We start from the raw sequence: 25,832 nt of genomic DNA, 5'->3' as shown, positions 1-25,832 counted from the left end.
AAAATATTAGAAGAGTCCTCATTATAGTCAGGAAGAAGAAAGACTAATCTGTACCATGCTTTGATTTAACATTTATTACTCCAGCCACTGCTGTGAGACAGGAAATAGAAGGTCCACAACCAAAAGAAGAAACATATTTACAGATATAATGATCAACCAAGGAAATGAACTGCTAAAAATAAGAAATCAGTAAAGTGGCAGCTTACAAATTAAAATAACAATAGCAGTAAAAATAGCTCCCTTATGTGTAGAATAGACTGAAGAAGAAAGGTCCCATTCACGATAGCTCAAGTACATGTAAAACATGTGGGCATAAACTTGGGGATGAAGAAAGTGACCAGACCTGACTGAGAAACGTAAAAGACTGGCATTAGTGGAGAGGTGTACCGTGTCCCGAATGTGAAAATTTAGTATTCTATAGCAGCCAGCCTTCATAAGGAATTTGTAAGTTTACTGCAGTTCAGTCAAAATCCAGTTGTTGGATCGTATTTGGTTTTCATTAGGACTTGTCTTGGTGGGACATTGAGGAATTGACCCGTAAGGTAATGCTCCATAAATCAAAATAACTCAGAAATAACAACTTGAGGGCCTCAGGGTCAAGAAGGTAGACAGAGGGCTTCCCTGGTGGCACAGTGGTTGAGAGTTTGCCTGCCGATGCAGGGGACACGGGTTTGTGCCCCGGTCCGGGAAGATCCCCCATGCGGCGGAGCGGCTGGGCCCGTGAGCCATGGCCGCTGAGCCTGCACGTCTGGAGCCTGTGCTCCACAACGGGAGAGGCCACAACAGTGAGAGGCCCGCATACCACAAAAAAAAAACAAAAAAAAAAACAAAAAAGAAGGTAGACAGAGAAAATGCCTTCCCAACTCACTGCACGGATGGGAAAAACTTTAAAGGATAAATCTTTAACGATATTAGAAATCAAGCAAAAGTGCCATTAGATGATCCAGAAATTGGAATTCGTTTGATGGAGAAGCAGGAACGCAGCAAACCCAAACTCAAAATGGCTTATGAAGAGATCCTACAGAAATGTACGAAAATGTCTCCAGAACAGAGTCCTGGGGAGATACTAAATTCATAGCCAACTTGGATCTGCAGCGAGATACAGGGAGTCATGAGGCTGCCCATCATCAAGAGAGGACCGCCCTGAGCCCCTGGCTACAGCACCAGGCAGCCTGGCCTCTATTGATACATACAATCAGAAACCAGGAGCCACCAAGATGAGATCAAAGTCCAATTCAACCAGGCGAACTGTTCCCAAAGAAAACAAATTCAATGGTTTTTTTACACAGACACCAAGAAGAACCATCAGGAAAATGTCTAGAATTGTAAGAGTTCAATTACGTACATCAACTCAGTATTCAAAGTTAAACTGCATTTCTCTGTACCAGCAACAATTGGGACACTTAATTCTAGAAATGCCAATTAGAATAGCAACAAAAAAGTATAAAGTAATTAGAAATAAATTTTAACAAGAAATGGGTAAGAACCATGCGGATGTATGTTTTTAAATTTTAAAAGACCTTTTACAGAGACCTAATTCAATGGGTAGACACCCTGTTTTCGTGAGTAGGACACCTTAATGCAATGAACGTGTCATTCCTCCTGCATTAAAAATCTGACGTGTCTGCAAGTACAGGATGAATGGGGAAGTCCTACTCACTGTTGGTGGGAGCGGCACGTGGCACACTGCCCTGTAAAGCGGGTCTTGCGCATTTCGGCCCAGCGTCTGTTCCCTAAAGAAGCATCTGCACCAGGAGATGTACCAGGATGTTCACAGCGATGTTCTGGCCACAAGAACAAACGGTCCGGATGTGACACAGAGAAAGTCACCACCAGGACAACGGCACACTGTGGCATGTCCTTACAAGAACACACAGCAGTGACACGGAGTGCAGGCGTTTACCTCCGCATGGACGGGCGCCACGGGGAAACGCTGAGCAGGTGAAGGGTTGGGGGCAGGGATGCCGGATGCAGCCCTGGGCTCATCCGCGGGCCTGGGCCCCACCAGCTGCCTTTCCTACCACCTTCCAGAGGCCTCCTGCGGGCACCTCCTGCACCATTCCTGAGCTTGTGGTCGTGCTTATCCGGGGGAAGCAGGTCTGGTCTGGACCAGAAGTCCTCTTGTGGACATTTTAAATCTGCCTGTAATGGTCCTAGAGTGATATTGACCTATTATTTCATCTTAATTTACAAACAGAAAGCACACGCCTGAGAACACACAGTAAACTCAAGGCTCTGTGTCTCTGGCTGTTTGATATCAGTAAGTAAAGGTTTTGTGACATTATTTGTCCTTAAAAGGCTAACTTCTATTTTGCATTTTAAACAATAATGGGTTTATTGTTCTGTAGCTCCTCCATTTTTCTTTGTTGAATTGGAGTTACTTTCAGGGTAAGGATAAGTGGTTTTTGCCCAGAGTCATAAAGACAAAGTCTCATTTTTCCCACATTTCACTCTGCTGCTTTTAAAAGGCAAGAACATCGCTTCTTAAGGTTTTAGCTTAATAAATAATCTTGGTTCCTGAGATTTTTTTTAAATCACAGAAAAGTTATATAAAATTTATTAGAGAAAATATTTTGTATTTCATTTTCTAAAAGGCCTTTTTATGCTAGAAGTCATCTGTTCTGATGTTGAAGCCGTGCAGAGGTTTTTTTGCATTTTTTGGTCTAGAATTTTTTTCAGGCCCTTTTCAGTAATCCCAAGGTGAACGCCATCTGTGGAGCACCTCCTGTCGGTGTCAGAGGCAGGGGAGGAAGGCAGTCTGCAAACATCTCAGTGGCCCAAGCGTCAGCTGAGAAGGTTAGGAATGAGCTGTTGGCAGGAGCCTTCCGTGGCTCCCGAAACTGTGAGGTGGTCCTTCGTGTGGCTGTAAATTGGGTTTGTGCTTCATCGATAAGCTTTCTGACGAGAAGCGTCCATCACAGTGTCTCTTATTTGCCACAGCAGAATAGAAAATGAAGTATCCCAGTAATTGCATTCTAGTTTCCTTCTCGTGGACAGGAAAGCGATGTGCTATAATTAGATTTGATTGGATGCACGTTTCCGGTAAGATCTGAAATTAATGATGTTGCTGTAGTGACACATCTGCGGCCACCAGTGCGTGAAACATAAAGTAATTCATTCCACAGGAGTAGACATCTGTTAACTGCCAGGATGCAGAGTGTATTGACACGACACTGACCAGAAAGACTAGGCGTTATGTGCTCAATGCGCAAACGATGCTGAACCTGCTGGGAGGACCTCCACCTCCTCCCTGGCTACCCCGACAGTGCCATTGTTTGAGGACAATGCTGCCGAGGATTCATAAATTTTAAAACTTGACTCAGATGCAGCCTATTAAAGCAATACGTTAATTCCTTTGTTAGTTTTCGTCTTCGTGTAGAACAAAGCCATTCCTGAAACACCCACTGAAACAACAGGTTTTCGGACGCATTTTAATCATAGCATCCAGTACCCAACACGCCACGTTGCTTAGACTGGAATCTCGTGTGAGTCTCATAGGACGGCATCGTCGTGTTGGGGAAGCACTGTTTCCATGGTTTCCAGGGGCGCCAGAGCACGTGTGTGCCAATCAGTGTGCACGCACGCAGCGGAGCATGTGCTGGTGTCCTTCGACCGGAGGACCGCTGTGGCCTCTCCCGCCTGGTGGCCACGACTGGGGCCTCGCTTACGACGGGCGTGCACAGTCTCACTGATGCAGCTGTTTGCTGATGCAGGTGCCGGGAGTCTGACGTTTGGGGTGTTGGGCCAGTCGGGGTAGCACACACATACAGATGCCAGCCATGCAGGGCTCGTGGTCTTTTGAGAAAGCCTCACGTACAGCAAACAGAATATGTGACTCCGCGTCAGAGAATGCCGAGTAATTTTTAAACGGATGGGTACTCTGCAGTCTGGTAAATTAGTCACCACGTTTTAGGACTTTTGTTTCCATTCCTGCACCATAAGGTCTAAGCAACCGTGTTTCAATACAGCCATTGACCGTGTGCGCTTGTCACTTTGCTTGACCAGAATCTTTGCAGAAAGACCTGCCCGGTGCAGGTGGGCCACTGTCCCGCAGCCGTTCCTCTGTGGCCTGCAGAATATTGGTCTGAGGCCAGATCACAGCCCAGGAAGGTTTGACCAGAAAGCTTTACGTCTGCTTCTCCGACGCCTCCTCTGCATGGCTGTGAGTCACATCTGTCGCCACCCGGAGAATGGTGCCCGCAGGACTTTTTCTTTGGAAACTAATTTTCTTTTTGCCTGCTTAGCTCATTGTAGTCCAAAAAACTGCTTTGTTAAAGAGCTACAGCTTTTTTTTTTTTCCCCCAGGATTCAGAAACAAAGCTTTTGTCACATTTTCTGTCCACAGAGCTGCTACGATGATCAGGTCACTGTGAGGCCGCTGCCCACCTCGCTCAGTCCCCGCCCTCTTCCACGTTGCAGATTTGGGACATCTTAACTTTTATTGTATTAAGATGACAAAAATTGTAGAAACTATCAGCTGGCTGGAATCATGAAAATATTTAAGATAAGACTTGAAAAATCATTCTGCATTGCTGACTCTTTAGTAACCAGTAGAATCTTATACTTACCTGCTGTCAGGAGGGCACAGAAAGCCCGAGACGAGCACTGACCTTCCCGCTCAGCCCTTTGCAGAGTCAGTTGCAGAGTAAAAACACCACTGAAATTTTAAAAATATTTTGATGCTTCATCTTAATATGTTAAGTAATTACATGTGTCACATGAAGGACTGTCTGCATAAATATTAGTTTCTTCAACCCAACAGGGTGGGAGTACATTTACTCAAGTGGCAAAATAACTAATATTTTATTATTTATTTGATGAGGAGTGCTACTCATTTGTTCAAATGTATCAGTTCTAAGTCATTGAAAACATGATTTATTAGCAACTTAGATACTTTGGAAGATGCCACAGTCATCACTACACAGTGTTGGATTCAAGTGACAGAAGTGAGGCTGTGTCGCCCTTAGTGTTTGGTGTAGCTTCTGAGTTTCCAGTGTCTGGTGTCCGCACACCCCCGCCCAGCCCACGTCGGCCAACTTCCCCATCCTCGCCTTCCCCGCCTCCCAGCCCTGGTAACCCCTAATTTCCTCTCTACCTCAATAGATCTACCTGCTCTGGACATTTCACAGAAATGGAACCGTACAGTACGTGGCCGTTTCTGACCAGCTTCTTTGACTCAGCGTGACATTTCCGAGGTTCATCCGTGTTGTAGCCTGTGTCAGTAATTGCTTCCTTTTCACTCCAGAGTAACATCCTGTTGCACAGATACACCACATTTTATTTATCCATTTATCAGTTGATGGACATTAGAGAGTTGTTTCTGTTTTCTTGTCTATGATGAGCTACACTGCTGTGAACATTCAAGGTCCCAGCCAAGGCAGTTAGGCAAGAAAAAGGAAAAGACGTCCATATCGTGCAGGAGAGTAGAACTGTCTGTTTGTGTGTGACACGGTCTTCGTGTAGACAGTCCTAAGGAGTCCCCTAAAAATCTATTAGAACAAGGTCAACATACAGAACAGAAGTTTATTTCTATACACTAGCAATAAACTATCCAAAAAGAGAATTAAAAAAAATTCCATTGACAATAGCACCAAAAGATAAAATCAGTACTTCATAGTATTAAAATGGAAACAGTGTTTCCCAACTTGATCTGCAGGTTCTACACAATCCCTATTAAAATCCCAGCTGCCTTCTTTGCAGAAGTTGACAAGGTGCTCTTAAAATTCATACGGAAATATAAGGGACCCAGTGTAGCTGAAACAGTCTTGGAAAAGGAACAAAGTTGGAGGACTCACCAGTTCCTCATTTCAAAATGTACTACAGAGCTACAGTGATCTAGATGCCATGGTGCTGCTGGGAGGGTAGGCATCAGGGCCGAGGGGACAGAAGTGAGAGTCTGGGAGAAAATCTAACACTTACAGTCAGTTGTTTTCAGCAGAGTGCCAAGATACTTAATGGGGAAGAGTAGTCCTTTTAACAAACGGTGCTGGGAAAACTGCATATCCACACTCCATGTACAAGAGTTAGCTCCACATGGATCAGAGACATAAATGTAAGCACTAAAATGTCATCCTTTTAACTTGCTCAGTTTTCAGAAGCTATTCTGAATTTGTTTTCTATTTCATTCTCCCCAACTCCATTAAGCAACTGAATAAAGGACTGTCAGGTATCTACCCAAACAGAAAGCTTTTAAACATAACCCAGAAGGAGAAAGCAATAGTTCACACGTGGGCTTCAGTTACCTTTTAAATTATTTTAAACTATATGTGTAAGTGCAGCAACATATTCAGCGTGTTAGCGTCTGCTCGCGTGTGTCCGTGGTGGCTCTCCGCCTACCCTGTTTCCAGGGGATCTTCGTCCGTACGTGGAATTACTCTCGCGATTTCTCTGACTGGTAGTAAGTAACAAGCCAGGTGAAGCAGCACAGTCGAAGCTGGAGCCTTAGCACTTGCAGTACAGCTAATCAAGGTGTTAAAGCAGCAGCCACTCTACCGCCCCAGATTCCCCGCCTAGAAGTCGTCTGTGAACGGAGCGACTGGAACCACATGCCTTTGGCTGTGGAAAATACCTGTCACTCACGTGGATGCAGCATTCGGGAGTGTCAGATTTTTGTCTTCAGTGACCTCTGGGGATCTGATACAGGTGCATGCCACTTTAAACCCAGGGCGGATTTACGGGCCTGGGGACTGACCACCTGCGGGGGGCGGCGGGGAGGTGTCGTGCCCCTGATAGAGAACCAGCCCCTCTCCGTCCACCCCACGTGCGTAGTGGGCTCCAGAGCCATCTCTGCAGCCTCTGTCCAGCGCCGTCACAGCAAATCCCGGGCCTAGAGGGAACGCGTGAATCAGCCCCAGGGCCAACAAGCCACTAAGTGCAGACTGTGGGGAACTGAGGCCCTCGGGGAGTTTCTGAGGACAGAGCTGGGGGTCAGGCTTGGGAGACCTCGCCGGGTCCGTATTCAAACCACAGTATAAAAGCCCGACACACAGGAGACGAGACAGCTGGGAATCAGGACCGGCCTGCCGTCTGATGTTGAGAGGTTAGGGTCATTTCTGGTGTGATGGCATTGGGGTTGTGTTTATTTTAAGAGCTCTTCTTTTATTCGTAACACGGACGTGCTCGTGGATGAGGTGGCATGTTTCTGATTGGCTCCAGCTGTGACGGGGCAGTGGCTGGGGCCCTCGGGGACCCTTGCGGAAGGGATGACGGTGCCGGGCCTGTCGTGACGCTGCTCTGTCCACTTGTGTGTGTGCGGTGCTCCCGTCAACAAGTGCAGAAGGTGGGAAGGAAGATAACTTTCCTGACCTCCAGTCCCTGGCATTCCACATTCCTCAAATTTGTAGTTGAAATTTCCTGCACGTTTTGCTTTACTCTTGCACACACCCAGAAGAAAGGGGGTGTCCAGGGTGCGTTTCCACGTGTTTCCAGGAAGGAGGGGTGGTCGACAGGGAGGCCTCCAAATCCACGGTTTTCACTGCGAATCAGCTCCCCTACTCAGTAGGGCAGCAGGCACGCCTTGGCTGCTGGAGTAGAACTGGCCCATAATCAAGTTTGTAACTGTCAGGTCATTCACTTCGGCGGGAGAACCTTTTGTTTTCAATTCCTCCAGGAGAGCTGTGTGAATATTAACATCAGATTAAAAGCTTCATCTCAGAAACTTTGTGAAGTTTTTCCTGTTCCTCCTTGGCCCCCGTGTGTACCTGTAATCGTTCAGAAGGAAGAGAGAAACAGAAAGAAACGGCTCGCTCTCGGGTCGGCAAGTGGGAAGAAGGTCTCTGGTAAGAGCACAGACTGCGGAGAAGAAGTGTGACGTGTGTTCGTTCTTTCAGCTAGAATGTGTCTTATGGAAAAGCACATTTACCTTACTTTTTGCGAACATTTCAGTGATATCCCTACTAGCTGTTATTTTTTAAACTGGGGAACGATAATTACATAGCGATCCTCTAGCGTTTCTTGTAGCCAGAGCCCAGGCGTGTCCCCTGGCGGCTTCCGCTGCAGGAAGTACGCAGCTCAGGAGCGGTCCCTGCGCTCGGCCGCCGGGTCCTGGCCGCACACACGCGGTCCCACGGCCCGGCCGTTCCTTCCAGCGCTGCTGTGAGAATCCGGGAAGATCACTGTGAAGATGGCCGCTGCCGTTTACTGCGCGCGTGCTGGGTTTCAGGGGTAGATGTCCAAGGCGAGAGTGTGGCATGCTCCAGCTGGAGGGCCCAGCCACTCGACGGGCCAGACGGCGTGTCCCAGGAGGGGGCCTCGCGGGCGTCACACGAGCAGTAGCCTGCATCGCCGAGTCCGCTCGCTCACACGATCGCTGACACGCACAGCGTTATTCCTCCCAAACACCTCTCGCTTCCTCAAGCGGGTTTCACGTTGTGAGATAGAAGGTTCGTTCTGTGCACCTCCGTCGTGAATTTTCTTCCAGAAGTTGTAGTTGTGGTGTGATGAGTACGAGATCGTTCACGTTATGTAAGTGTGTTTCGCTTTAACGTTGTGATTATTTTTCTTGACAGTTTTCACTCCCACCCAGACCTCGGCACACGCCAGCCGCCCTGCACCTCGTCACCAGCACGGGGACCAGTCCCTCTCACGCGGCCAGGTGTCCAGCACGACACCAGAACCCAGAGGCGCGACATGCGTCGTGATCTTGGGGATCGGGCACATCCGTGCTCCGCTTTCCCTCAGCTCCCCCGCCAGCCCCTCGCCTGTGTCCTCGCCGTCCTCGTGGGCGGCTGCATGGGTGCCTTCCTGCAGCCCCTCTTCCTGGCCGTCAGGTTCCCCTCACCCTTTGTGTCTCAGGCACTTTATATGCTTATTTATTCTTCGCCATATTCATGTGGAACCGGTGGTAATTTCTCTAGTTTGCAGACAAGCACTGAGGCTTGAGGGTTTAAAGTATCTCTGTGAGGTGCCACCAAAACCCAGCATGTAGTGATGCCTTATAAGGGTTTTTTTGCCAAACGAATGATTGAATTCCAAGTTCATTAGAGACGTGGGAATGTGAGAGCTGCTGGTGTGTCTGGAGAATGGTGGCCATGTTCCAAGGCCGGGTGAACCGTGGCCTGTTTATCTAGCGTCTTTCTTACCTGTACGAGGTGGTTTTAAAAACCTAGAGAAATAACAGTTCATTCTTGGTGGGACCTGTACAGGTGTTTGTTGTAATATTCTTTAACTTTGCTGCACAGATTAAGTTATTAGTAATAAAAAGTCAGGTTAAAAGAAGTGTCATTAACCACAGTCCTGTTTATAAACTGTTCAGCATGTGCGCCTACTTACCATCCCCACCGTAAGTTACTGCCTCACATTCAAGGTATATCAGAGAAAAAAAGTCTAAATGAAATTCTTCAATTACGTCAATTAATCTGATACGTAAAATATTCTTAATTTAAATAACGGATTTGATCATTTCTCAGAGAACTGTCCATTTGGGCGCATGTAACAGAGGCAAACTTCATACTTATTCTAATAGGAATCAATGTAAAATTTCATTATCTTTTGACCATAGGTAAATAATAGAACTATTGTTTTCATATCAAATCTTTGAAATAAAGCATTTATAGAACTTCCTTATTTCATTTGGAGGCTGAATTGTTGCTAACTACATTATTTAATATACCCTAGTATTTAAGTTAGTTATTCTTTATTTAATTAGGATGGCATAACCAGCAAAAACCCTTTAAACTGCACTTCTCATGTAATTTTGATTCTGTTAATCAAAGAACCGTAGGAGCCATTTATTAAAGGGGCTACATAGAATTTTGTAAAAGGCAGAATTTATAAAACTGACAAGCATCCCTGACAGTAGCTGCTCTTTGTAATTTATGAAACCCTGGATAATATGTTATATACGTTCTTTTGAGAGTGTTTGCTAAAACAATCTCTAAATAGTCATTGTAAATTACAGATTTTCCCTTTATTTTAAAATAACCTCTGAGTGCTGGGCGTGTCCTGTCAAATGAGCTATTTTGCTTTGAACACTAGTCCTAAGTAATGGGCACGGAGTCACAGGTAGATATGAAAACAGTTTGTATTATATTTTCAACATTGTGTGGGCCAAAGAAAACAAAAGTTAGTTACTGTGGTGTCTCGTAGACATGTAAAAGGTCCCACTTTTACTGTGACCGCGTGGCTCTCTGTTCATATTCACACCCTTAACCACGTCCGTGCCCGTGGGTGACCCTTCTGTGTGCTTTGAAACAAGTGCAGAAATCCCAGGGACAGGGTTGGGGGGGACAGCTCGTAGCACGCGGTGCGGGGGTTTACAGGGAGTTCTCCCTGCACCACACCGTGTGGCTCTCCTTCTGTAAAACCAGAGCAGCCAAGGCTGTGTGCGCGTATGTTTTCATATTAAGTGCTAGATGCACAGTGTTTAGGGTCTCCTGTCAGGGTCACAAGATAAATAACACTGGGAACTTACGTGCCACTTTTTTTTTTTTGGCGGTACGTGGGCCGCTCACGGTTGTGGCCTCTCCCGTTGCGGAGCACAGGCTCCGGACGCGCAGGCTCAGCAGCCATGGCTCACGGACCCAGCCGCTCTGCGGCATGTGGGATCTTCCCAGACCGGGGCACGAACCCGTGTCCCCTGCATCGGCAGGCGGACTCTCAACCACTGCGCCACCAGGGAAGCCCTTATGTGCCACTTTTAATGGAAGTTCACCAAGTTTTTGAAATACACGGCATTACCTCTGCTGCCCCTCTGTTCATTGCTGTTACTTCACTGCATTTGGTTGTGTATCTTTTGAATGGAAGCTGAAACCTAAAACTGACCTGCCCGGGTTGGTGGGCAGTGCCAGGGCAGATGCAGAGGGCCCGCACCGGGGCTCACAGGCTAGACACCAGCTGGAGAGAAAACGCCTCTCCTTCCTCACCTCCTCTCCGTACGACACATGTGGATGCCAAGGCCTAAATGCATTGTTTCTGTTCAACGAAAAATACTTAACTTTTCGAAATAGACTTATTTGAAGTGGACCGACGCACTGGTCTCAGGCAGCGTTCTAGGGTGTGGTTACAAAGAGAGTGACTCAGAGCTGGAAGACAGAGTCCAGGCCTTCTCCCAGAACCAGAACGCTTGCCGTTACTAAAAATTACTGAAAGGGGAACCTGACGTCCCAGGAAGAAAGCTCTGGTCCTCACTAGTGAAATGAAAACATCGTGCAGGTGACGCTGGAGGACACTTTGTGTGGCCGAGCGGCGTGTTCACAGGTGCAGAGTGCATCCAGCCCTGGGCGTGGGGCGTGTGGGGTGCGGCCTCGATCTCCCTGATGGGCCACCCGAGTTGACGGTGTCCTTGCTGCTTCTGTCCTAGGAACCCTCACCCGGAACGAGATGGTATTTAAGCGGCTGCATCTGGGCACCGTGTCTTACGGGACGGACACGATGGATGAGATCCAGAACCAGCTCATGAATTCCTACTCACAGGTGAGCCGGTTCAGTCCTGCAGGGGATCTTCTGGCGAAAGTGCCCGGTGCTGCTGAGTGACACGGAGCCTGTTACCTGCTTGACCTGCAGCGTGGCACCTTCTCTGATGATGCTAAGCATTACTTGACCCATCGTTCGTTTATAAATCAAGAAACAGTGTTTGGACTAATTTTAAATTAAAATGTCTATATTGTGTAACCGTAGGCTTAACGACCTTAAATCGTTTATTCTTATTAAATTTTCTTAGTGGATTATTTGTATAAATCACTCAGTAAACATAGTATTTTTAAGAGTATTGAGTGGAATCCTGCATCAGGTATGTTTCTTAACACTCCCTCTGTTTTTCCTCATAATTAATAAGGCTTTCTCATATTTTTTAAAGGTACATATTTTTAACCTTTTCAGTAAACAAAAGTAGGAACCGTAATTTTTCTGCCCTTCAACTTCCACGATTATCAGCGTGCAGCTGATCCTGTTTCATCATAGCCATTGTCCTTCAGATTGTTATTTTGAGGTGAAACTTGAATATAATATCACATTAGTTCATCTGTGAATATGTAGTCTGTATCTGTCATAGATAAGGACAGGGTTTTTTTTGTTGTTTGTTTTTTTTTGTTTTTTTAAGACAAAACCTCAATCTTGTCTTTTTCACCGGAGCTTCTACAGGAAGAGGAATTGTTTCTTTCACGTGAGGGCGCAGCCTGGTGGTTACAGCATCCGTTCTCTGCCAGGGCGTCTGGGCTGGGATCCTCCCAACCTTTCAGGCTCCCGACGTTAGGTGTGTCAGGTCCGCTGGGTACCCAGGTCAGGCGAAGACCATGGAGCGGTGAGGACATAAGCCACCTTCCAGTTTATTTTCGGCTGTGTGGTTTCCACGGCCCTTTCCCAAGTAGGGCTTGTGTTTCAGTCACTGGGTTTCTTCTTACCCGTTGTATAACTTGCAGTCACTGATTCAGTGTCATCAAACCCAGCCATCCCAGGGCATCGATTCAGGACCACTTCCTGAGGCCTTTTCTCTCCTGAGGAGCTGAGCGAGGTGTGTGGGGTTGGCACGCACAGAGCACTCATGGGCTGTGATGTCTCCCTGCTGCCACCAGGCTCCCTGGGCTGCACCAGTGCCCTCACCTGCCGAGGCCGGCAGGTTCTTGTTTGCAGGCCTTTGTTTCCCACTTGATTTCACGAAGACTGGACTGAATTACCCTTGCCCTCTGCGGTTCTTCCTTGTATGTTGTCAGCCTTATATTCAGTTTTGTGAAAACCGTCTCTTTTTTCTGTAATGTGCACCAGTCTGGCATGTACTTTACTTTTGAGATGCTGTCAAATGAAAACAATCTTATATGAGTATGTATTTATTATATGTGTGGTCATATGTGCCCAGAAGCACACGTACGTGCGTGAACACTTAAAACCAAGCATTTTATTAATTTGGATGTCATTCGTTTTAATACAAGTATTTTGTAACCTAGAATATTTATTAATAGAATACTTTAAAGGGGAAGGAATACAACTTCCCTTCTTGTAATCTATGTCTAGATTGAATAGTACCAGGTAACATCTGTTTTAAAAAATATGAATTTATATTACCCATGAATATGATTTTAATAATTCCAAATAAGTTATTTTACTAGAAAAAACATTAAAAGCAGAAAAGATGAGTCATATAAATACAGCGAATATAACTCCATCTAAGAATTTAAAAATCTTTTTACCAAAAGCTGTGTGTTGGTTAGCTAGGCAGACAGTCCTTTCACGCGAAACTGATTTTATTCCTTACGGTTCATGTTTAAGATGATAATTGTCTGCTAGGTCCACAGTAACGTAACACAGATCTTGTGTAACCCGATCATGTTTACCCACTGGAAGCATTTGGTGATGAGGACGTGGTCGTGAGTGGAATCTGTGTGGAGTGAAACGATACAGCCGTCAGTAAACACGGCACGTTCAGCAGGAAGAGGCCGCCACATTGCTTGGCTGCGCTAGCGGCGGGGCAGGCAGGATGCAGGTGTGGGTCGGAGGTGCGGGCTGGAAGGGGCACCAGCTGAGCAGAGGAGCTGCCCCCTCATTAGCCGGCACTGTGATTTGATGGGCTCTGCACAGCCGCCCAGAAGCAGGGGACTAGCTTTCTAAGGGTTGTCGGGAACTCCCCTGAGGTCTGAAGTGTCTGATGGGCCTTGGGGTTGGGGTCCTCCCAGGCCCTCCCCCACCAGGTGAACGCCAGCGGAGACGTCTGTCCAGGGCTGTCAGGCACATCCGGAGGAGTGGGTGGTGGCTTCAAGGGAACAGTTTTGAAATATGACGGAAGGGTCGCTTTTCCTCCCACTGTGGTGATTATTGTATCTGATGATTATTATCTACAAACCAGACACTCTAACTTCAGAGACTGTTGCAAAGCTGGATGAGTTCATAGTATTAAGGGAAGGTTCATAATCATGTTTTCCTGCTTTTAGCTTTATACTTCTTTTTTTAATAAATGTTTGTTTTTTTGGATTTTATTTATTTATTTTTGGCTGCGTTGGGTCTTCATTGCTGTGCGCGGGCTTTCTCTAGTTGCAGCGAGCGGGGGCTGCTCTTCGTTGTGGTGCGCAGGCTTCTCATTGTGGTGGCTTCTCTTATTGCAGAGCACGGGCTCTAGGCGCACAGGTTCAGTAGTTGTGGCTCGCAGGCTCTAGAGCGTAGGCTCAGCGGTTGTGGCGCATGGGCTTAGTTGCTCCGTCGCATGTGGGGTCTTCCCAGGCCAGGGCTCGAACCCGTGCCCCTGCATTGGCAAGCAGGTTCTTAACCACTGTACCACCAGGGAAGCCCAGCTGTATACCATTTTATGCCCAGCAGTTTTTAAAGAGAAACTTTGTGAGTATCCTATTCCATTCTGTTTCTAACTTTGCTTTTAGAAAGGACTTAGCAAATTCATGCCATGGTTACAGTGAATCTACTCAAAGGAGATGGTGAGATTTCGAGTATTATAGCAAATATTTTGGTTACTCGACGACTGGGAAATGTCAAAGCACTTTGTAGTACAAGGATAAAGGGGTAACTTGTCACCCCAGTGGGGCGCATGGCAGAGGTAATCGTCTCGAGCTGGTCTACTTACTCCTGGCTAAGGCTAAGCAGCCCATCAAAGTCATGCGTGTTACTCATCCCAGCATCGGCTCTGCTGTCTCTAATTCTTCGGCGTCCTGTGTTTGACAGACGCAGCCTCAGGCCAGTGGAAACAACGCCAGTTCAACACCCCCAAGAAAAGCCCAGTCCTCAGCGCCCAAGGTCAGGAAAAGCGTGAGCAGCCGGGTCCACGAGGCCGTGAAGGCTGTCGCCCTGTGTCACAATGTGACCCCCGTGTACGAGGCCCGCGGCGCGGCCGGGGAGACCGAGTTCACCGAGGCTGACCAGGATTTCAGCGACGACAACCGCACCTACCAGGCCTCCAGCCCCGATGAGGTCAGTTGGGCCGAGCGGCCCATTCCCGACGGGTCCTCGGGGAGCAGACGGCGCCTCTCCGAGGGCTCATCGGGCTCCGGGCCTGAGGAGTTTCTTGTGGGGTGAGGAGGGGGCTTGATGGTGGTTTTCAGTGCAGGCTTTTGCCACAGGCCAGAAATCTGGCCAGCTCCCTCCTGGTGGGACCCCTGCCCCGACCCAGGCCTTGTGTGGTTGTGGCCACACGTCCCAGAACAGCCTCAAGTCAGTTCCAGGAAAGCCGTGAGCGGACTCGGAGCTTACTGACTCCGTAAGGTCTGCAGGGTGCACCCTCCCGTGTCCTCTTCTCTCCACGTGAATCTTCAGATTTGCACGTTAAATTTCCGGTTATTTTTGCCAGAATTTAGATACGATGTATGTGTTTCAAAACAGAATTAGGATGTAAATAATTTCAAAAATCTACAGAAGACAGAAATGGTAAAATCTTAAATGTGATAAATGAGTCATTTCTGACTTTACATCAGTCATTCTTTGATTTTTAGGTTGATAAAAATTATTATTAAATTAATTTGTCCACTTCCTGTACAATCTTAGTGTACTTTATGTATAGTTTTCTCATCTACCCTTTGCACTCAGGGTTCTGATAATTCTGTAAAGTCATCAGACTTCTTCAAATATCTTGTAAAACTGGATCATATAAGTAAGTAACCTCTCAAAAAAGTGCCTTCAATCAAAGGTTTTAAGAACTCTGACCTAATGTCTTCAAGAGAGGACCCTGCCGATCCCATTAACAAGTTTATTTCCAAAGAGAAGAGTCCTTCCTCCCTGACAGCACTCCCGCAACCCCTGGCTCTGCGTCCAGGAGGGGCCCCTCTGCTGCCCACGGGCAGGCTCCTCTGTGCTGTGCAGCCTTCCTGCTCGGCAACAGCCGGCGGTATCCCTCCTCTGGTTTCCACGACAGTACTCTCGTTCCCAAAGGTGCCCGCACGGCCTCGTCTGCAGACCCCTGGGGGCTACAGGTGGACCACCGGCACGGGTTCTTAAACCTGTCTACACATCCCGTGGACTACTAGCTTTGTTTTGTTTTGTTTTTTTCATACTTGCCGTTCTCTATACACATCCTCAGTTCTAGAAGTGCTGATTTTCCAGCAGGCCTGGTGGGACTGACGTTTCTCCATTCTGAAAATCCAGTACGTTGCACCCACAACTGAGAACCACTGAGTCTTGTAAATCTTTCCTTTTGACGTGCTTTCAGGATATGAGGTGAGGCCCAGTGCTGTCAGCAGCGCCCCTGACAGTCTCAGGGTGCAAAGCGCAGGGGGCCCCAGCTACGGCATTCTCACTTCCTAATGATAAACCCTGAGTGCACCAGCAGGCCCAGGGCATTTACCAGCTCCTAACACAGCTTTATTGTTTGAGAGCAAATTTATTTTTGAAGCTTTAGTTACATAGGTATTTCCTTTTCTTTTATAATTGAAGTAGAGCTGATGTACAATGTCATGTAAGTTACAGGTGTACAGGATAGTTAGTGATTCACAATTTTAAAGGTTATACTCCTTTTATAGTTATTGTAAGAGATTGGCTGGGTTTCTTCCCTGGTGGCACAGTGGTTAAGAATCCGCCTGCCAATGCAGGGGACACGGGTTCGAGCCCTGCTCTGGGAAGATCCCACATGCCTCAGAGCCTCTAAGCCCGTGCGCCGCAACTACTGAGCCTGTGCTCTAGAGCCCGTGAGCCACAAGTACTGAGCCCACGCACCACAACTACTGAAGCCTGCGTGCCTACAGCCCATGCGCTGCAACAAGAGAAGCCACCGCAATGAGAAGCCCGTGCACCGCAACGAAGAGTAGCCCCCGCTCGCCACAACTAGAGAAAGCCCGCGCGCAGCAACGAGGACCCAGTGCAGCCAAAAATAAATAAATAAATAAAAGATTATTTTTTAAAAAAGGTTGGCTGTATTCCCCGTGTTGTACAATATATCCTTGTAGCTTACTTTATACATGATATTTTGTACCTCTTACTCCCCTCCCCTATCTTGTCCCATCCCCTATCCCTCCCCACACTGGTAAGCACTAGTTTGTTCTCTATATCTGTGAGTCTGTTTTTCGTTACATTTCCTAGTTTGTTGTATTCTTTAGATTTCCCACATGTAAGTGGTATCCTACAGTATTTGTCTTTCTCAGTCTGACGTATTTCACTTAGCGTAACACCCTCCAAGTCCATCCACGTTGCTGCAAAGGGCAAAATTTTATTCTTTTTTTATGGCTGCATAGTATCCCATTGTATATACACACCACATCTTCTTTACCCATTCTTTATCCTGCTGATGGACACTTAGGTTGCTTCCATATCTTGGCAATTGTAAATAATGCTGCTACAAACATTGGGGTGTATGTATCTTTTTGAATTGGTGTCTTCGTTTTTTTCAGATGTATAGCCAGGAGTGAAATTGCTGGGTCATATGGTAGTTCTATTCTTAGTTTTCTGAGGAACCTCCATACTGTTTTCCACAGTGGCTGCACCAATTTACACTCCCGCCAACAGTGCACAGGAGTTCCCCTTTCTCCACATCCTTGCCAACGTTTGTTATTTCTTGTCTTTTTGATGATAGCCATTCCGACCGGTGTGAGGTGTTGTCTGATTGTGGTTTTGATTTGCATTTCTCTAATAATTAGCGATGTTGAGCATCTTTTCATGTGCCTGTTGGCCATCTGTATGTCTTCTTTGGAGAAATGTCTGTTCAGGTCTTCTGCGCATTTTTTAATCAGGTTGTTTGTCTCTTGATGTGGAGTTGTATGAGCTGTTTAAATGTTCTGGATGTTAACTCCTTATCGGTCGTATCACTTGCAAATATTTTCTCCCATTCAGTAGCTTGTTTCGTTTTGCTGATGGTTTCCTTTGCTGTGCAAAAGATTTTAAGCTTAATTAGGTCCCATTTGTTTATTTTTCCTCTCATTTCCTTTGCTTTAGGAGACATCTAAAAAAATATTGCTACGATTTATGTCAAAGAGAGTTCTGCCTATGCTTTCTTCTAGGAGTTTTATGGTCTTTGGTCTTACATTTAGGTCTTTAATCAGTTTGAGTTTCTTTTTTGTATGTGGTATTAGAGAATGTTCTAATTTCATTCTTTTGCATGTAGCTGTCCAGTTTTCCCAGCACCACCTTTGTTTTGTCAATTTAGAAATTATAACATGTTGTTAGTCATGTCAGAGCTTATAGGTGGTGAAAAAACAGCCAAAAAGATGAAAGTTTGGTTTTTTTTCAACATGGAAAGCTGAGAACATTCCCACTTGGTCCTTCATCTCCACTGAAACTCAGCGTTTCCTCTTTTCTCTGGGGTTGTCACCACTGCTGTGACCTCAGGGTCACACATCCAGTCTTGGTGCCCGGGGTCACACATCCAGTCTTGGTGCCCAGAGTTAGGAGGCAAGGGCACCTGCCTTGAGGACATCTCTCCAGGCCCAGCCCCCTGGCGCCACACCGCGGGACAGACCTCCCTCCCCCAGTTCACTCTCGAGGGGCTCCTGCACGCAGCTGTACCACTGTCCCTGGCACTCTCTTGCTGGCAGCCGTCTGCTCCAGAACCCATGGTGCCTGCCCCGTACCTAACACCTTCCTGCTCTACGAAGTGGGCCTGGACCTCATGGTGATTTCCAGATATGAGGCACTCAAGTCTGACCGCTCGCGTGGTGCCCACGGGTCTGACCTCTGCCCCCGGCCTGTGTCCAGTTCTGCCCGATGCCAACAGTCGTCTTGGTCTCGAGCAGCTAGTGGGCTGGGTGCACCCCTGTGACGGGGGTGACGGGGGCGTTGTTTTCCAAGCACTGATTATTATTTGAAGCGGTTACAGTAAACTTAACTGCTTTTATAATGATTCAGAATTTTGGTATTCAACCAGAAAGAATGAAAAAGCTGAAGGAAAAGCAGCAGCTCTGCACCTGATCTCAAGTGACTGTGGCCTTCGCCAGCTTTGCCCTCCCAATGCCTTCTGACGTTTCATCCGCACCGTGTGACGTGTCCCAGCCACGCGGTGCTTCTGTCACATGCAGAGTCTGTGCTTTCATTCCGTCTTCCGGGACCTGGGCTCTGTGCATCGTGGCAGACGGAACTGCAGGCCTGGGAGGTGGTGGGACGGCACTGCTGATCCGATTGGAGGGGGGCCGGAAGGTGTGGTGGTGACCTGAGGTAAACCTCATCGACACGAGGCCTCGGTACCGCATCCCCGTCACTGCATCCCCAGCTGTTCCGGGAGGAGCTGTCCCTGTGATTTAGCCAGGCGGTGTCTCGGAGTTAGATGCTTTTCCTTTTTGTGAGTCACCATGCCTCTCTTCCCAGGAAGTGTTAGGAGAGCCCGTGGAAACTGGGGCTGCCTGCGGTGTGGTCAGTTGCTGAGTCACTCCACAGGGTAGCTTAGTCACTGTACAGAGGGGAAAGCAGGGGGTGTGGAAGCACCCCGCTGTCTTCAGGGCGCATATTCCAGGCGCCACGTCCCAGGTCAGTTACGCGGTGGGCGGGAGCTCAAGGTCCCCTTCATCATCACCACTGCTCTGTTTTATAGATTATGTTAACCAATAGGTGTGTGAGAATCTCTTTGCAGCCACAGCTCAGTATGACTTTTGGAACCGTGTGTGTACCAGATGTTTTTACTGGCTGACGGGGAACCTAGGAGGACGTGCGCAGCCCAGTGGTGCCAGCAGATGTGGCGGCCTCGGCTGATGGGGTGGGTGCTTAGGGTGCACAGCTGCGCCTGTCATCCTGCCGTGCCCTGTCGGCCTTGAGACAGGTACCGGGTCCCGGTGGCGCTCTTCGAGAGGACATGCACCACCGCTTTTTCTTACAAAGGAAGGGTTAAGCACATTGTTTTTCATAGTCTGGCATTCTGGAGATTCTCTCAAGTTCCACGTGATTACATACTGAAAACGTGTGCTTTTCCAGTCCTGAGCATGGGAAACTTAGACCACAGATGTTTCCCAAGGAAAATTTTACTGGAAGTTTCAAAAATCCTGTATTACGTATTTACCTTATTACCTCCCAAAAGTAAATAAAAATTTTGTTGAAAATACCTGGGATTTTTTATCTTTAGGTTTTTATGTTATAACACTTTTGAAATCTTAAAGTAGGAATTCACAGTACAGAGGGGTTTCACCGATTCCAAGATTTCCAGAACTAAATAGAAACTGCTAATCTTATATTTAAATTTTTTCCTTCAAAATTTCTTCCTACTTTGGAAATTGCACCATGATTAAAAGTGGCAAAGCATTAAATAACCTTTAAGAAATGCCTAACACGTATTTTACATCCAAAAATGAAAAGACTCAACTTCATCATAATTTTTAAAGCACTCTGTTGATGCAGTGTTGGCAGGTCCCCAGAGCCCGAGGAAAATCATCTAAACGGTTCATTACTTCGCTTATTGAACTTCGCTGCAGCTAGGTTGACGGATGACGGCAGTGTTTCCCAATCACCAAAGTACTGTTTTAAAAGCATTTTTTATTGAATAAAGCGCCTAGAATATTGCACCCTGGAGCTTTTTTCAGGGAAGTGGCTCGGTTGATGTTCTCTGTTTGCCCTCAGCCTTGACCTGTCCCAACGTGTACGGTTAATAAGCAGCCTTTTCAGTTTAGGAGACTGAACTGGCTTTGTACACTCTGCGCCAACACTATTCTCTTATTTTCCCTGTTTGCTTATGGCTCTTGTGTCATCTCATCTTAGTTTTCAGAAAGAATGTGACTTCTGGAGTAGAACGTGCTGGTTTTTGCGTCTCTGATCTTGTAGCAGTTCTTCATTTTCTCTCTCCTGAAGACAGAGAGGCTCTCCTACCTTACCTGTGCGTGTGCACAGATGCATTTTATTATACAGATACTGGAATTCTGGGCAATTGAAGCTGGTAAAGGCTTTCTGAGGTGTGGTCACTGGGCACTCTGCAGTGACGTGTGTGTTTGGAGCCGTCACGTGCAGTGGGTGCTGGAGCGTCAGAGCGGGAGGGGTGATTTCGGATTCAGAGCCTGCAGCCTGGTTAGGCCCCAGTCGCTGTTTCTTACGATATGTGATCAATATTTCATTTTCTCCAAGAGCGTGGAAAGTTTCACTTGCCTGTCACTTTGCAGCCTCGGCATAGCAGACTCCAGCTTAGCAAACTTTAAATGTTCCTGGAAATGCCTGGACAAAGTGAAAATCCAGCCCTCGTGAGCTGTGTGTCCAGTGCAGCTTCAGGAAGCTGAGATGGAGCCAGCGTCGCCAACAGGCGCCACCGAGTCAGCTCAGGGGGCAGCGCCTCGGGCGAGCTAGGCCAGTGCGACGCAACCCCAAGACCCCTGCCCGCTTTGGTTCAAAAAGATTTGATTGGCCGTGATTTTCAGTGACTCTTAAGCCTGTAAACTTGCTGTCTGTTGGTAACATCCTTTCTCCTCTGTGGCCGTGTCCCTCACATATATAATTTCTATGTTAAGTATTATTTCAGGGTGTAGGTATCATCTGCTCATGTGGACATTTGTGTGCAAGAATCAGCTAAAGTTTATGACGAACCGTGAGTGGATGACTTAAAAACAGAAGCACGTCCCACCCTTAACAGCACTGCTTTTGATTTACTCTAATGTATGCAGTGTGCTGTGGATTTATTTAAATTCACTTTATCGTGTCTGCTTATTGAAGCAGGACTCACTGTGGTGTGGCGTCAGCATGTCTGTGGGGAGCAGGTCCCTGTCTGCGACGTGAGCCCCCGTCCGTGACCCTCAGGAGCGGGACAGCACGCGAACCACACGGCCTGCCATGAGTATTGATTGGCAGCTTTTTCAGGCGATCAGGTTCACGTTATGTTCATAATTCTATTAAATTATAACAGTGATGGTAGTACCACAGTTGAAAATGAAGACATGTCAGTGATCGAATTATGATTTATAAAGTACACGGTAAAAAATGTGTCCCTGGGGGCTTCCCTGGTGGCGCAGTGGTTGAGAGTCCGCCTGCCGATGCAGGGGACGCGGGTTCGTGCCCCGGTCCGGGGAGATCCCACTTGCCGTGGAGCGGCTGGGCCTGTGAGCCATGGCCGCTGAGCCTGCACGTCCAGAGCCTGTGCTCCGCAACGGGAGAGGCCACAACAGTGAGAGGCCTGCGTACCGCAAAAAAAATAATAATAATAAATGTGTCCCTGGAGTAAAGCTGGCAGCTGTGCGGGTGTAATTGCTAAAATGGTAAAGGAAACTTCTCCGAAGCTTTTCAAGAATGATAGCACAGGGCTTCCATGGTGACGCAGTGCTTAAGAATCCGCCTGCCAATGCAGGGGACACAGGTTTGAGCCCTCATCCGGGAAGATCCCACATGCCGCAGAGCAACTAAGCCCGGGCACCACAACTATGGAGCCTGCGCTCTAGAGCCCACAAGCCACAGCTGCTGAGGCCTGTGTGCCTAGAGCCCGTGCTCTGCAAGGAGAGAGGCCACCGCAGTGGAAGGCCCGTGCACCGCAACGAAGAGTAGCCCCCGCTCGCCACAACTGGAGAGGGCTCACACGCAGCGGCAGAGACCCAACGCAGCAAACACTGAATAAAAAAATAAAATAAATGTAAAAAGGGAGAAAAAAGGAAACTTTGATTAAAAAAAGAATGATAGAACAGAAATTTCTGAATAATGGAATTGTAGAGAAAATTAATAATAAAATCTTGCCCTGCACGAGTTACTTAGCATGGAGAAGTGTGAAAGCATAAACCAATTGCCTGTGACAACAATTACCCAAGTGTGTTGCTGACGTGGCCTCTGGATGAGATTTAGCTTAGGCTCCCACTTAGATACGTAATTTTTACACTCACATTTTAATTATTTTGACCTTTATATTATTGTCAATAATCACATTGTTAGAAATGTCTTAAAGCTAAGTTAGAGAAATAGTCATTCTTACATGGCCTGTACCACCACTGAAAGCATCCAAAGGAAACAGGAAGAGGTGGCACCTCCTCTGCCCCTTCCACTGGGAGGGCCACACCAATGGGGAAAGCAAGCAGCAGTGTGTTAACTGCTCCTGAGATGAATTCTGAGTCAAAGACCTAAAAATTCCACCTGCCCCCAGCAGCTTTCTTGTTCTGTTAGAAGGACCCCATGTAGCAGCAATCTGACCCAATACGGGGATAACATCCCAAGAGGGGCCATGGTCAGGGGAAGCCAGTGGTCAGAAGCAGCCTCCGTGCGAACACCGAGAGTCTCCCGCTAAGACACCACCTCCCGGGAGCCGTCAGCAGATGGAAACTCCACCTCCACCGGCTTATGTGTTAGGCAGTGCCTTGCAAATCAAACCGGGCCTGTGCACTGGTAAAAAGAAACGAAACAAATGAGGTTGGCATCCAACTAAAACGTTTAGAAGAAAAAGGCAAGACCAAAGGAAAGTAAGAGAAAGAAAAGATAAAGGAAAACCTAAAAGTTGGATATATACTGATTGAATATACTGATTGAGTCCTGCTTCAATAAGCAGACACGATTAAGTGAATCTAAATCCACAGCACACTGCATACATTAGAGTAAATCAAAAGCAGTGCTGTTAAGGGTGGGACGCACTTCTGTTTTTAAGTCATCCACTCATGGTCTGTCATAAACTTTAGCTGATTCTTGCACACAAATGGCCACATGAGCAGATGATACTTATACTGATTGAATAAGCAGTAAATCCAAAAGCTGATCCTTTGAAAAGTAAATAAAACGGAAAAACTGTTGGCAGAAATAGTAAATAATACAAAACAGTGAATGCAGACTAAGAATACACACATAAAATTACACATATGAAGAGGGTATAATAGATGAGCTTCAATTTTTATGAGAGTATATTAAAACACAGCCCAAATGCTATTATTTTTGAAAACCTCACTAAATAACCATGTTCAGGAAAAATATATATTAGCAAAATGGCATCTAAAGAACTACATAAAACCTCGGTAGACCAGAAAAGAGGAAGAAACAAAACTGTCTCTTGTTTTAATAGATGATATGATTGTCTCCGTATAAAATCCCAAAGGCTCTACCAAAAATTTAACTCTCTACTAAGATTTAATAAGTGAGTTTACCATTATGATAGCCATATACAAAAATTACTCATGCTTGTATATACTAGCAATGAGCAATTAGAAACTGACATTTAAAAATGTACCATTTATAAAGCACCAAAAAAAAAAAACCAAAAAAAAAACCCCATGAAATGCTTAAGGATATATCTAACAAAATACGTGTAGGATTTGTATGCTGGGAAGTGTAAGACAATGAAGAAAACTCAAGGACAGTCTATACCTGAGAACCATACTGTGCACGTGGATTGGAAGACTTTCTGTTGTTACCAAGATGTCAGCTGATTTTTTTATACAGATGCCAAGGAAATCCAATGCAGAAAGGATGATTATTTAAATAAATTGGACCCAGAACATGTAGGAGGGTTCCCTTTTCTCCACACCCTCTCCAGCATTTACTGTTTGTAGATTTGTTGATGATGGCCATTCTGACTGGTGTGAGGTGATACCTCATTGTAGTTTTGATTTGCATTTCTCTAATGATTGGTGATGTTGAGCATCCTCTCATGTGTTTGTTGGCCATCTGTATATCTTCTTTGGAGAAATGTCTGTTTAGGTCTTCAGCCCATTTTTGGGTTGGATTGTTTTTTTGATGTTGAGCTTCATGAGCTGCTTGTAAATTTTGGCGATGAGTCCTTTGTCAGTTGCTTCATTTGCAAATATTTTCTCTCATTCTGACGGTTGTCTTTTCGTCTTGTTTATGGTTTCCTTTGCTGTGCAAAAGCTTTTAAGTTTCATTAGGTCCCATTTGTTTATTTTTGTTTTTATTTCCATTTCTCTAGGGGACCCAGAACATTTGAACAGCCATATGCAGAAAGAGCCTAAACTAATCTCTCTCACTCTTATAAAAATTAACTCAAATTGGTCATAGACCTAAATGAAAAACCAAAAGTATGAAATTTCTAGAAGAAAACCTTTGTAGGCTTGAGTCAGGCAACGATTTTGTAGGTCACAAACAGTACAAATTGTAAAAAGAACTGATAAACTAGACTTAAAGGTAAAAATCCTACGTTCTTCGAAAGACATTGTTAAGAAAATGAAGGCAAGCCACAGATTTGTAGGATATGTTTGCAAAATACATATCTGATAATTGACTGGTAACCAACGTAGATAAAGAACTCCCAAAACTCAATCATGAGAAAACGACCACTGTGTTTAAACAGAAGCAAAAGATTTGAACAACTACATCACCCAAAACAGATGTGGATGTTGACCGTGTAAAGCCATAGAATAGCAAGCCTTGGTGCTTTGTTCGGGTGACTGGCATTTTGCACGTTAAGAAATGGTTAGAGGTGAACTAGTAATCCCAGGGCGAGAATCAGGTTTCTTAGGCTCGAAGCCCAGATCACACTGGACTAGCGCTTCATCCCCATCTCTTCCCGGGACCTAGGAGACTGCCTCCCACAAGCCAGCGCCCAAAAACTGCTCCGGCTGTGTTTTCACGCCTGTCCTCAGTGTCCCGTTGAACTTGGCACTGTTAAATCACCTTAAGTCAGTGATCGTTAGTTCTCGCTGATTGAGGGAATGTCTTGTGCTGGTTCCTGAGGGTAGAGCAGTGAGCACAGCAGGCATCGGGGGTCTCGGGGCTGCTGGAGGCCCGGGTGGGGGACATGGCAGCGTGGCGGGAGGGGGAGCCACAGCAGAGAGAGCGGGGGGTTTGGGGGAAGGTGACGGGGAGCCGGCGGGCAGCCCCGGCGAGGCTGGAGGACGGCTGGTGGCGTGTGGCCGCAGAGGCCCAGGCGGCCGGCGGGGGCGACCCGAGGCCATTCGCAGGCTCGCCACGCTGTTGTCCAGCTCCGTCACTGGACGTTCAGCTCCATCACGGGGGACACCGAGCGGACTGTGCCCAGCGGGTCTGCCCGGGGCTCCAGGGGAGGCCTTGGCTGGCACAGCCTCCACTCCCCACTGTGCTCCGACCGCCTGGCGAGTCTCCACCCTCGGCAGCCGCGCTGTTCATTTTGCCGTAGGGGC

At 46.8% G+C, this 25,832-nt stretch overlaps 1 protein-coding gene across 8 annotated transcripts in view; it reads left to right on the top strand.

The window, feature by feature from the left end:
* The window catches only part of ATP9B (ATPase phospholipid transporting 9B), a 215,676-nt gene that overhangs the window by 158,044 nt on the left and 31,800 nt on the right, over positions 1 to 25,832 (top strand). For all 8 annotated transcript variants that reach the window (XM_024754795.1, XM_024754799.1, XM_024754798.1 and 5 more), the window contains 2 exons: positions 11,300 to 11,412; positions 14,599 to 14,844. In XM_024754795.1, coding sequence (XP_024610563.1) covers positions 11,300 to 11,412; positions 14,599 to 14,844 — 359 coding nt within the window. The remainder of the gene's footprint in view (positions 1 to 11,299; positions 11,413 to 14,598; positions 14,845 to 25,832) is intronic.

Source organism: Neophocaena asiaeorientalis, unplaced genomic scaffold, assembly GCF_003031525.2.
Source record: "Neophocaena asiaeorientalis asiaeorientalis breed wild unplaced genomic scaffold, Neophocaena_asiaeorientalis_V1.1 scaffold124, whole genome shotgun sequence".
Lineage (NCBI taxonomy): Eukaryota > Metazoa > Chordata > Mammalia > Artiodactyla > Phocoenidae > Neophocaena > Neophocaena asiaeorientalis.
Note: the sequence above shows the minus strand (reverse complement) of the source record. Positions and strands in the feature narration are given on the sequence as shown.